This window comes from Amia ocellicauda, chromosome 19, assembly GCF_036373705.1.
Source record: "Amia ocellicauda isolate fAmiCal2 chromosome 19, fAmiCal2.hap1, whole genome shotgun sequence".
Classification (NCBI taxonomy): domain Eukaryota; kingdom Metazoa; phylum Chordata; class Actinopteri; order Amiiformes; family Amiidae; genus Amia; species Amia ocellicauda.
The window spans coordinates 8,941,178-8,955,191 of NC_089868.1; the positions used below are offsets into that span (position 1 = coordinate 8,941,178).

The window sequence follows — 14,014 nt, forward strand, 5'->3', positions numbered from 1 at the left end:
CAATCCTTTGTGGTTCTCTACTCTTTAATTCTTAGTATCATTACTATTGTTATTGGTTGTGCATGGTCAGAAAAGAAGACCATGGCATCAGAGATTAAAAATATACATTTCAATTTTAAACCAAAGAGGCAATGTCAATTTAATGTGAACTGTGACACAAACCACTTTCTATGACTCACGGTGGGGAATTAGCCAGATTGAAACGCAAGCTGGTCCGCATTTCTGTCATAGCTATGAGAACACTTCTTTCAAGACAGTGCTTCTATATATTAAGTATTCAAAATGCATCTCATAAAAATATGTTTGCTTGTTAGCAATCCATGCTGCATTGACTCTGGCCATTCTGTCACACTTTGGTAGTACATCACTGTCTTGTCTATTCAATCTTAATTATCTCACAGACCTTGCTCTTGATGGTTGTCATGTCCCATTTCATTCTCACATGAAGATATACCTGTACAATGATATGACATAAGGCTAGAGTTTGTGCCCCCGCAGAATGTTAAAACAGGGAGCTATTTGGTAGCCAATTTCAAAGATATATTTGTAGTAGTATTTCGTTGCATATTATATCATGCCAGTTAATCATTTCTCAGTTGTTTGGGATGAAAACAATTCCTTCTGACGTTTTCAGATAGCTTACATCGCTACGTTTACTTTACAATAAACCAATTGTAATTAGGGGGGTAAATGTTTTTAAGACACCACCACACTCAATCTATATTTAGAAAATGGCGGGTTGTGTTTCAGTTTCCTTTTGACAGTCACAAGCCCCTTTTTTAGATTCTGAAAGAAAATGGTTTCCTTGCTATATAGACTAAGAACACTAAGCCCTTACAAAACTCCACATTAGCTGAAGTCAAGCTTATCTTAAAAGTGGCAGAGCACAATAACAACAGAGGTTAACTATCCTGACTTCAAAACTAATTTAAAATGTGCCGATTTATTAAGACATTAATAGCTTCCTGTCCTATAGGGAGTTTAGAAATCTACTGTGCAAACCTGTCATTTTAGTTTCCTGCGAATTGCATAACATTTTTAGTTTTTGGACATTGTACAATGGGAAACCAAATGGGGTCTTGAAATTCAGGAGCACAAACAATACTATTGCATACCACACTGTATACAGATTGATAGGGAGATGGATTGATAACATGCATTAAGGCTCACACAGTTTGACAATGCAATTCATGGAATCAGTTAGTGGACTTCTAGGAATGTTCTATGTGTTTCTCCAAGTCACACTTTCAGAGCTGTGGCAGTCCAATAAGTAAATACAAGCTGCCTTTACTTTCCATGAAACAGAAAGAAAAACCTGCAATGCAAGTTAAGGTGAGGGGAGGAAAAAGAAATGAAAATCACCTTTTGGGGTCTCCTCGTTTAACACCTGAAAAGGAGGAATATTGGGACTCCAAGTTCCAGTGATCACGTATGCCTTTCCATCAGAACTCTTCCCCATGGACTCCTGCATATACACAAGTAACAAAAACACAATTTGAGTATGTGTACTCCGGTAAATCGACCTATTCATATATATTCCAATATATTCTAGTATTGTGAAAAGGGGTCATGTTTAGAGTCCAAATATGGAGCAAACAGGCTCCTTACAGTGCAGTTATGGACTGTTCTAGAAGAAGTGTGATATAATATGCCACAACATGTAATCCAATCACACACTGGTGGTATGAAGTGGGGGGAGAAGAAAGAAGTATGTGCTTAAAATATGGACATTGAAAATACTGAAAATAATCATATAAAATCTATTGTGAGCTGGCACCCAGGTGGCAGGAGGCAGAATCATTCAAACAAACACTTTAATTTAAATAAACTCAAACCCAACCAACAGCATGGGCCTGAAGTACCAAAACAGACCTTTCTCTCACAGTCAATCTGTCTCTCTACTCTCTTTAAAGGCTCTTTCAAAAGGGTGTTGTACGGCCCAGGGGATAACTGACTGATTGGCCAACCATACATGAGGCAGCAATGGGCTACATTCTCATGCTGGCCAATCAGTCAATATTAGTTATTATACCAGTCAGTCATTTGTTTTGCATTAGGCATTTTGATAATTAATTAGTATTATACTTTGTTTACACCGGACAAAAATACTATATAAAATATATAAATATGAGCTGACACTTTTTCACAGCACTGCATTACACATACAGGGATTAAAAAGAAAGTGAACAGCAGTATTGTTAACAACACTCCATTACATACTTTTCCTTTTTTCCCCACATCTAATTTAGCATTACTGTTTTCCTGCCAAGTTTCGATAGCCCAAAATAAACACACAAACACTTCAAACACACTTCAGAGAAGAGGATTAATGGTGCGTAAGTGTAATACCTCCCTGTCTAGACACTTTCACTTTTTAACACAGACACCGGCTATAACACAAACAGCTACAGTGGCCTTGCCCTGTCACTAAAGACTTAAACTAGCTCCCGGGACGTTTTAAGGGGCTCCTGCCAACAAGGCTAAATTGACTGATTGACCAGCACGGGGACATAGAAAATTAAGTTTCCATGATTGGTTAGTTAATCAGTCAATTAGCCACCTGGTAAAGGCACTGCACCAGAATTCAATTATTCCCATTTGTATTCAAAGAGGGTGTTTCTGTCTTAGACTATGTGCTGTGGACATGTACAGATCCTCAAACCAATCTAGAATAATATTTATGTTGAGTTGCTTAATGACAGTGTTGGACAGACTATGGTGTATGTTTTTATACCTTGAGCCTGTTCATTCTGAAGTTTACATTTCCAATGAAGGAATATAATTTCATATATAGTTATCTGAAAATCATGTGTGTCTAATCCCAATAGATTTACACTTTCACACAGCACAAATACATTTTTATGTGAAACACTCACAGCTTTTTGTAAGTTAATTGGATCCTGAAACCAGCACAGCAAGTCAGATAAGTCTTGCTTAGTATAAAAGAAAATATATAAGTGGTATATAACATACAGAAAGCCACTTGACCAAGATTAAATAAATATGTATATATTCTATATATTTATTTATCTATCGTTCTATATATCTTTATCTTTAATCTTTTATATCTTTATATAGTATTTCTTTTTCTTTGTGGAGAATTTATATATAAAATTATTTTTTGTTCAAATCAGTTTGTACCACCATCTACTGGAAGAGCAAGTGGACTGCAACTTACTACTACATGTTGCTTATTTCTATTGCATTTGCTGCATTTTCCCTGATTCCAACCATTATCATAGATCTAACTTTCTAACTGGTTTCAGACTAATCAACTTTAAATCAACTTCAACAGATCTACAGCTTTTCTTCTGAATTCTTCTAAAGTTTTATTTTATTTTATTAAGAAAAACAGAACATAGTTATGAAGAAAAACATTTGTTTCACTGCCTGTGCATCTTGGATAAATATAGTAATGGGAAGACTTAATCCATACCATATCCAATAAGTGCATGTCACTGTTTCGAACCTTTTGGCCTGGGCTGAGCAGCATCCCGAAACACCTGCAAGACAAAACAAAAAAACTAAAACTTAGGAGCTAAAGTTAGGAGCCGAAGACTCGACTGATTAGATGTGACAGGTGTTAAGATGCAGCACAGAGAAAGCTAAGATGAACAGTTTACAGTTAATGTGCGGTATAATTGCTCATATTGTGGTACCTGCTTCCTTTGTGCAGGGCGGCTCTTAAAGAAGCGCTTAATGTCATGAATGATTTATTCAGTAAAAGCATGTACTTTACATATTTTTAAATGTGAAAAGTTTAATAAGGGTCATGTGTTTGTTTATTTAGTCTGCTTAGCATCTTTGATTGTTTTAACTACAGATTGTTTTTGCTACTTTTTACTCAAAGAAGCTGGGTAAGATTTTGTCTCATGTTTTCATTATTTATTTATAATTTGAATGTTTTACAAGATAGCCGGACTGTGGCTTCACTTATTTTCTAATGATTTATTCATCTTCTGTAATAGCTAATAAAATGTACTGCAATGGGCATCAACAGGTAATACCAGTGCATTACCCACCCCCCTATACTTCATATTACTAATAATACCTTCAGTCTTTCTGTCAGTCCCAAAGACAGTAATCATTATGCAGATGAATTGGAGAGTGTGACAGATAATTTGATTATTCATGATGCCTTATAAGGGGCTGATGGATTCAGTGTTTAATTTTATATGAGTTCATAAGCACCACAAACCCCCCATAAAGTAAAAAAAGCATCACATTACATTTAATTCTCACCCTTTTCCAACATAAGAGAAAAACTTGCTATTAATATTCAGTGGTGCGCAATCAGGGTGACTGACAGCTCGCTAATTAGTCTTCCAGTGTGAACCCCTCGGCCCCCACCACCAGCAACTCCAGACAATAAATAAATACATAGACATAGAGGAGTACTTTCCATAATCTAAAACAGAAATGAATTACAAAAATAGAAGTGGAAATAAGGTGTGAAAAAAATTATATTCTTGTGTGAAATAATTACAGAAAATATATTAATACTAGCAAGTGTTTGTGTCACATTGTGTTACGACTTCCAAATGCCAGTGTGATTCCTGCCAACCATTGTATTTATGAAAACAGGACAAAAAAAAGGAAGAAACCTCTTAGCTGGAGATATAGGCAATACCATTATTGTTTCCAGCAATTTACACTCATGTTTAGAAGTCAGAGTAAGAATGTGAGCAGGGACATTTCCAAAGCAAAGTAAGCCACTAAATAAATACTGCAAAATCACAGAGGCAGTGCAGCAATATGTTTCTTTAAATAAGAGGCAAACGAATCTATATTTTATGCATGAAAAGGTTAGTACACTTTATGTTTAGTTTTTAATATCGTTTTATATATATATATGCATAAAAAACAAGCTATTAATACCAGTAATGAATTATTAATTTACAACAATCATTGAGAAAATCTGCTAATATAATATGCAATTAATGATCAGTGAAGAGATGTTATCACCAGCTTATTTTTATTGATATATTCCACTTGAAAAATATGTATTTACAATAAAGGTTTCAGTGACATCTTGACATGAATTTGATTTTTCAAGAATTTTCAATGTTTTCTTTTTCAGTCTCAATAAACATTCACATTAGAGTTGACTCTTATTAGTAGTATCTTAATTAAAGAAAGCATTCGAAAGGGACAAATTCTAGATTTGATGATACAGCAGCTGTCAGGGATTGTATTAATACTATCCTACTTTTTGCACAGTTTACAATCAATAAATCACCCAGTGTGAAATCCATCTCTCTACATGGCATCTGCTACATGGTTCCTTTTTAGTCTTTTAAACTTGACTTACATTCTGATTCCACACTCATTCAGTTTATGCTCTTAAAGCGCCACCTCATGGAGAACACTGAGAATTCACTTTGTTTACAAAAAGCACTTCCATACGGCTTAAGAGAAAGAAGGCCTTCAATTCAATGTCTCAAAAATCCATTACAAGCTAACTATGAGGTAAAGTTCTGACAGTGTTTAATCATTGAGTACTGTTAATAAATGATTAATTGAGTCATGATATTATTGTAATTGAATGTTCTGTAGTACTAATTGTGGTGCCTACCTACCCAGAGGACCGACTGTCTTTGACCACATTCTGTCATATGCTCGGGACACACCTGTTCAGGCTGCACCTGTAACATTTAAGCCTTCCCCTTTCAGTGCAATACGACACTAAACCCTACATGCATGCACTTTTTAACTTTCACTTCCCTGTTTTCTAGTATTGCTTCTCATTATATCAGTACTTATTCTTGCATTTTAAACTGCCTCAATTGTTATTGCACCTGTGCTAATGGTAATTAGGCCTGTTTTGACTCATGCAGATTATGCATGTGACAGGAAGGAGAAGATGAAAACAGTTTTGCTAAGTAACCTCTGTAAAAAAGTTCAGCTTGCAGCATTGTCTCTGTTTGTTCAAAACTTTTTAAATCACATTTCTTCATGACATCAAATGCATTTTATATCACTGTCACTTTTCTAAACTGTATAGATCTTGTTGGTTGATTTGTTTGTTTGTTTGTTTGTTTTATTAAAGGTTACGGACATTACACTTGTAATACAACATCTTCATGAATGTCTGCATATTTGTATGTGCAGAATGCTATTTCCTTCACACAAGCCAAAGTATTTGCTACTTGATTTCAGGAATGTGTATGAGAACACAGTGGACTCCAGCGAACCCAACCAATATGTGTTAAATATAGTTGTAGAGTATTTTTGGGTGAGTATACAAGCTCTCATATAAGATTTCAGTAAGGGAGTGCCAAATTAATATGCTTTATAATAAAGCTGCAGTCAGCTAACAAAAAGATAACCTACTTTTCTTGTTACACAGGTTTTGTGCAATCAAAAAAGGGTGTTCCAGATATACCACAATAGGACATGACTTTTCTCTTATACGATTTAAGTAGGATGTCAGGTTTTACTAGTTGCTCAAGATTAAAAAAAAATTAAAAAAAATGGTGCTGCTGTTCATTAGGTTTCTTTTCATTTGCCTGCTTGCACACTGTATTAGACAGCAACTAAATGAACAGCATTATATTTCTGGATTTGATTAAACATACAAAAAAGAGGTACCGCTCTTGTTTTTTTCTTTGTTTTTTTTAAATACTTAATTTGATCTGAAATATATGTCTCGGTAAAAAAGACACCAAAAAGTTTCAGTGCTGTAGTATTTTCAAGTAAACAATGAATTAGCATACCATCTGCATCTGATATTTAAATGTATCATGACAGGGGTGAAAACTACAGAAACCTAATAACCTATTTTTATATAGCCTCGTTAAACTGGAGCAATGTGGAAATGTATTGTACCTGACAATGTATTGGAATGAAACAATGCTAAAAACTGAGGTGGACCATGAGTTCTTTAAGCAGATGTTTAGCATCCAATCCTAATGAATACAAGCCAAGTTAAGTAAATACATATGTAGCCTTCTATTTCACTTTAAATTTTAATCTTCAGTATTTTTTTTTCACTTTAAAATAATGGGTGCAATGCTAATAAAGTAATGTATGTATAATACAGGAAAAACACAGGAATAACTCTCACTCCTCCTGAGTTATGATGTTGATTGCTTGTACAGGCCTCAAACCCCCAACCCTAGTCTGTGACCCTATCCCTATCCCTGACCCTAACCCTTTTATACATGTGTAAATTACTGTGGTATTCGTATTTGTATTTTTGAGTGCACCTTTAATTGACAATTGTGACCAGTTTTCAATTTTCCACATCCCTGCACACCTCAAATGTAATGAGTGACTATTGTACTGTTACTTAAGATTTTTTTATTTTTTTTGTATGGCTACCCAAAACCAGAACTGAAGCATATTTACTAAAGCATAGAAGACCTGAAGCATATTTAACTAGAATCTAGCCTACATACCTGCCCTTTACTCTCCAAACATAATCATTTCTATATAGATTATTTCTGTCTTCGTGCATCTATTAGCAGTTCATCTGACTTGTATATATCAAAATCCTTCTTTGCTTTTTTTTAAATTCTCAAGCATGGATTATTCGTCCATGGAGGGCAATGTGACTCCAGGGATACTGAAAACCTGCTGTTCTCAAATGTAAAAGGAGAGAGTGTGGGAGAGGTAAGAGGACATGCGTGGTCAGGTAAAAACGCCACTGCAATCACAGAAAATCTTACCTCTCGATTCCGAGCTCTTTGTTGGTAATCTGCTGGATGGTAACCATCACTTTCTTTTCAACCCCCTGTCTCAGCTTGAAGTAGAATTTGTCCCTGTCCTTTGGGACTGGACTGTGAGACAACAGAAATAAAGGCGTTGCTTGAAACACACACACGGTGAAAGGGATTTTCAGGTAAAAGTGTCTATCTAACCATCTGTCTAACCATCCCTGTTAAAAATAGGGAATGGCAATATGCTCTATGAATAAGGCCATTGCCTGACCTGAAGTTTCCTTTCCCATCATCCTCTTTGACCTCCAGTGAAGCAGTGAAGGTGAACACGTCACTTTCTGGGGTCGGAAGGGAGCCGTCTTTCACGTCAGGCGCTGGCTTGGAGGACCGGCGGAACGCAGTGGAGAAACTGTACAGGATGCGACTGACCTTGATCAACAGAGATGAGCAAAACTCAGCAGGACAAAACATGTTCGTATAATATTGTGTTAGCAACTTCGACTCATTGAGGTCTCTTGTAAAGGTCATACTGCTTTATGTGGACTCAAAATCCATTTTATGTTTATAGTATTGTCTAGGGCCGAATCCCTAGACAATCGGTGTTAACCACAGATGAAGAACCAGGTGGCAGTGTTCCTCTCTCACTCCTCAGTGACACTTACAGCTTCCTTGATCTCACAGGAGAAGACGTGGATCTGAAAGTCTTCACAGCTCCGATAGCTCTCTGTGAAGGCAAAGCAGTCCCCTTCCGGAGTCCCATCACAGCCCCTTGCACAGAACAGCACTTTGTAGATGGGAAAGGAGGCTATCTCTGTGCCTGAGGCTTGGTCTATTATTCTGAGGGAGGGGAAAAACAAAACAAAAGGGGATTCCACAGGTGTAAGAATGCATTTCAAAAAAAGACACTAAAGAACATCTGAACAAACCTACTCAATCAAAGCACTGTAACTGCACCGATCATATTACTCTTTCCATCTTCAGTCGATTAGTTTTAGCTGAGGCTTTTCACATGCTGCAGTTTTATCTGGGTCAATGAAGATGTTCACATCAGAGCAGGCATTTGAAACATTTTAAAGATTCATTGTGGTTTTAATTGGCACCACCACACTTTTAGTGTACCATGTCTTCCACAGAATATGGAGTTTTTGTTTTGTTTTGCCCTACTAATAGTGATTCGTAACAGAAGATGGGAATTATTCTGTACTGTTAAAAAATAGTCTATCGAAAAAGTGAAGCCTTTAATAATATCCTTTAATATTACATGAGAATCAAATGCAGAATACAGGGCTAAAATGCTTAATTCCCCACCCCCTCCAACAACAACAACAACACAAAAACTACCACAAAATAAATTCCTTTAAGTGGAACAATATGATTGCCCAAAGAGCAAGCACTGTGGCATTATTATCGTTTCTAGGAAACGGTTGCTTGAAGAAAACATCCAGAATTAAACTGCTGCCTGAGACTCAAACAGCAGTCTCATTAGGCACAGTAGACAGTGCAGACATACCTGACAGACCCCTCAGGCACATTTGGCACATACAGAGTCACAGGAATAGGAATGGCACAGTCGGCCCTCAAGGTGGCCATTGCCTTCTGAGCTTCAGCTTCATTGCGTGGTGCCCGGACCATCATACAGCCAAGGTACGAGAGCTTATTGAACAACACGCTGTCCTCCTCCACAACTGCAGGGGAACCAGGCTCACAGGCAAGGACTTCTGTGATGCAAATACACAACATTTACCTACAGACGTGCTCAAATTTGTTGGTACCCTTACAGCTCATTGAAAAAATGCTTAATTCCTCCTGAAAAGTGATTAAATTAAAAGCTATTGTATCATGTATACTTGCATGCCTTTGGTATGTCATAGAATAAAGCAAAGAAGCTGTGAAAAGAGCTTAATTATTGCTCATTCTACAAAGATGTAAAATGGCCTGGACACATTTGTTGGTACCCCTTAGAAAAGATAATAAATAACTGGATTATAGTGATATTCCAAACTAATTAGTTTCTTTAAATAGTATCATACATGTCCCCAATCTTGTAATCAATCATTCAGCCTATTTAAATGGAGGAAAGTAGTCACTGTGACTATCAGAAGAGATCATAAAGAAAATAATAGACAAGCATGGTAAAGGTAAAGCTACAAGACCATCTCCAAGCAACTTGATGTTCCTGTGACAACAGTTGCAAATATTATTAAGAAGTTCAAGGTCCATGGAACTGTAGCCAACCTCCCTGGGCGCGGCCGCAAGAGGAACATCGACCCCAGATTGAACAGAAGGATAGTGCGAATGGCAGAAAAAGAATCAATAACTGCCAAAGAGATACAAGCTGAACTCCAAGATGAAGGTATGTCAGTTTCTGATCACACCATCTGTCACTTTTTGAGCGAAAGTGGCCTCAATGGAAGAAGACCCAGGAGGACTCCTATTTTGAAAGAAAAACATAAAAAAGCCATACTGGAATTTGCTAAGATGCATATTGACAAGCCACAATCCTTCTGGGAGAATGTCCTTTGAACAGATGAGTCAAAACTGGAGCTTTTTAGCAAGTCACATCAGCTCTGTTTGCAGACAAAAATGAAGCTTTCAAAGAAAAGAACACCATACCTACAGTGAAAAATGAAGCTTTCAAAGAAAAGAACACCATACCTACAGTGAAACATGGAGGAGGCTCGGTTATGTTGTGGTGCTGCTTTGCTGCGCCTGGCACAGGGTGCCTTGAATCTGTGCAGGGCACAATTAAATCTCAAGACTATCAAGGCATTCTGGAGTGAAACGTACTGCCCAGTGTCAGAAAGCTCTTTCTCAGTTGCAGGTCATGGGTCCTTCAACAGGATAATGTCCCAAAACACACCACTGAAAGCACATAAGTAAGAAAAAAAAAAAATTGGGCTGTTCTGAAGTGGCCTTCTACGAGTCCTGATCTGAATCCTATGAAACATTTATGGAAAGAGCTGAAACTTGCAGTCTGGAGAAGGCACCCATCAAACCTGAGATAGCCAGAGCGGTTTGCTCAGGAAGAGTGGGCCAAACTACCCGTTAACAGGTGCAGAAGTCTCATTGAGAGCTACAAAAAATGTTTGATTCCAGTGATTGCCTCTAAAGGTTGTGCAACAAAATATTAGGTTGAGGGTCCCAACATTTTTGTCCATGCCATTTTCATTTGTTTTATTAATTTCAATATTATGTTGAAAGACAAAATCAAAAGCAAAGTCTGATATCTATTAAATATTACAATTAAATAAACAATGGTGAGTTTCAAGTTATTTCAGAGGAAATTGTGCATTCTTCGTTTTTTGTGGAGGGGTACCAACAAATTTGAGCACGTCTATATATATATTCATGCACAGCATATTTCCATCAATGTTTCCATTATGTGTTAAATACCATATAATTGTAGCTAGTTATAGGCTACAGCTGTGCACTGTGTTGAAGAAAGACACAGTCATAGCATGGAGGATGGCAGACGATCGCATGTGTGGAATGTTTTTACAAAGCTCTGAAAGGTAGGATTAGATCTGCATCACAGTAATTGGTCGAGGATGGGCCACACATGTTCATCTAGTGACTGACATGGGCCGGAAGAAGCCATGAAGCCAGTCATTGCAATACTTTGGAAAGGTGCTGCCTGAGTCACTGAGTCTTCTTGTTAATGTTTGGGGTGGAATGCACTGAACTTTCATAGAAGAGCAACAATGAAGACAAGTGAAGGTGACACACATCCTCTATATTACTTAATGTAGGCTTCTGTAATGTGTTCTCTTGAATCATGGATTTCTACTTCAGTACAGTATGTGAGGGCAGATGACATTTAGATTTGGTAGTGTGAGATAACAGGCAGAGACTGCTGATGAAGAATATTAAGACACAGACAGCATTTAGAAGCATTCTACCCAGGAGTGTTTCCCTTTTTACTAAGCAGCACAAAACAGTCAAAGAAGGAGCATAAGTTATTGTCCGTTATTAAATGCATGAGTTGTATATCTTCATTGCTGCAAGATTAGAGACTATGGTGCCTTTACCCACCTGTAGGAGAAGTCTCCAACTCTAGGCTTACAGGGGCTCTCTCATTATCCAAAGCTACAGGGCTCTCCACGGGGGGCTGTGGACTCTCTCGTTTAGGTTCATATTTCTCCCCTTGCTCCTCCAGAATCTCCTCCATCGCTTTCTCCAGCTGCTCACTGCCATTGGAAGACATCTGAGCCAGAGAGGATAAATACACAACTTGTTCAATGTGCTTGACTGAAATTAATTATCTCTCGTGTCATATTCAAGTTATTTTTATTCCGAGGCACATACATGGCAGAATTACTTCATCATCCTCATATCCTAATTCGAGAACATTAAACTGGTTCTGCCAGCCGATTCAATGAACAAATTGGAGTTCTCTAAGGCTACAATGCAGAAAGCTAGACTACAAACACTAGAAACATGGCAAACAGTAGTCTTTAATATGTCACTTGTGAGATAATTACACAATACGGTTTGCATTGCGCCATTATATTTTACAATATCTCTTTTCTTTTCATTTAAAATTAGGCCAATAACGTTATAACACTATGGATAAAACAAGACAACAGGTGGTGGGAGAGGAAAGAGGTGGAATTGAGGGTGGGTGGAGCTTTAAATGTATTTCATATGTTGTGTACATTCAAGTTTGAAAATTAAAAAAAATTATAATAATAACTTTCCGAAAAGGCACATGCTCCAATGCCGAGAATGAAAATTTTCCAAGGCTACACTGGTCACCCTAAATCACCCACTTAATTTCGATTCGTTAAGCAGGTCATGGGCTCCGTTCAGTACCTTGAGCCGCGGCTTCTTCTCTCTGCTGGAGGGGGAATCCTCGGCCTGCTGGGACACAAGCACGAACTCCTCGCTGTTCACCGTGCACACCGATTCTGTCGAGCCGCTGACTTTGCCCAACGAGGAGCTGTCCTCCATGTCCACCACTGCCGCGATACCCTGGGTCAGGCAGATAACCAACACACACGTTAGCATTTTCAGAATGGTCAGTCAATCAGCCAGACTCTGCCTTTATGTAGTGTGTATAGTATATTGCATATACCAAGGATCAAGCTAGATATATACTGTGAAATAATATTAAGTCCATGGGATTTTTATCTTCTGACTTTGGATCCATCTGCAATCTATGTATGAATTAACTATTCATTTACTTACGCTGCTTTAAAAATCCTGATCCAAAGACGTTTTTTAACTGACAGATACCGAAAAATCCCCTGAGGACTGCCTTCAGTGATCTACTTCTAGTTTATCTATTTTTCTGAGCTATTTTGGTTCTTAACAATGATTGCCGTTTCCTTTCTGTTCTAATATTTCCACATGTAATCATAAACATACTTCATCAGTATTTTGCTTGACTGGACTCATCATGGGTGTCCAGAATTTTGTTGCTTTTCTTTCTCTCATCTCTGTCCTAAGCTAGGTCTTTCCATTATCAATAAAGAACGCCAAACATACTAGTACACCACTGGTTCACCTTGCCATTTAAACAAATCTGAAAATAAAAAACAAAAATGTAAAAAGGCCGGATAACTCTAGTGATTATCTCCTTAAGCTATTTTCTACATTTTTATTTTTTTATTTTTTATAAAATACTGAGAAGTAATCAAGGCATTCATTAATGCAGGCCATTTTGTACATGATTTCATCATATGAATGCTCCACCTCAATCTCCTTATCAAATATATTGTGGTCATACCACAAAGACGACTGTGTATCAGAAAAAGCTTGCCCTGACAACCCAATTCAATCATGAGAGTAATTTATCAAGAGAACATTTTGTTTATAATTTAAAATAGCAATATCAGAAAAGTATGAAAAACTTAACCAAGTAATTCACCACAGATACTTTAAAGTGGGTTTATAAACAGCCTTGTCTGCAGACCCCACAACAGAAGGTCTTGCAGTGTGCTCTAATATAATTGATTAAAATCATGTGCTTGCATCACTCAAATTGAATTAGTTAACTTGCAAAAAAGGAAAAAAGATTACCAAGACATAATCAGCTATTTATTTATCTTTCTTTTTATCTTTTTTCCCCAGCTAAATTACAATGTCAAATGCTGGATTCCTCTGGATAATTCTTTAATAAGAAGGATTTTTATAATAAAACACGGCAACATCAACGCAATACCCAGGGGGAAAGCAAGATGTAACAATTATAACAAACACTCAATCTAGTAGCCTAATCTTATTATTTTATTAAAGCATTTTACATTAAGAGAGAATACTGAATAGAACTAGCTACGTTTCTGTATATAATATATTCAGGATACATTTATATCTATATATTGCTTAATATTAACATATAATAATGTTTGCTT

General features: G+C 37.0%; 1 protein-coding gene across 2 annotated transcripts in view; it reads right to left on the reverse strand.

Annotated features, from left to right (window-relative positions):
* The window catches only part of rabgap1l (RAB GTPase activating protein 1-like), a 219,621-nt gene that overhangs the window by 184,818 nt on the left and 20,789 nt on the right, over positions 1-14,014 (reverse strand). For both annotated transcript variants that reach the window (XM_066692340.1, XM_066692341.1), the window contains exons 2-9: positions 12,474-12,632; positions 11,694-11,865; positions 9,172-9,379; positions 8,324-8,498; positions 7,933-8,090; positions 7,671-7,781; positions 3,437-3,503; positions 1,363-1,465 (exon numbers count right to left, since the gene is read on the reverse strand). In XM_066692340.1, the coding sequence (XP_066548437.1) occupies positions 1,363-1,465; positions 3,437-3,503; positions 7,671-7,781; positions 7,933-8,090; positions 8,324-8,498; positions 9,172-9,379; positions 11,694-11,865; positions 12,474-12,611 (1,132 nt within the window). In that variant the 5' untranslated portion in view covers positions 12,612-12,632. The remainder of the gene's footprint in view (positions 1-1,362; positions 1,466-3,436; positions 3,504-7,670; positions 7,782-7,932; positions 8,091-8,323; positions 8,499-9,171; positions 9,380-11,693; positions 11,866-12,473; positions 12,633-14,014) is intronic.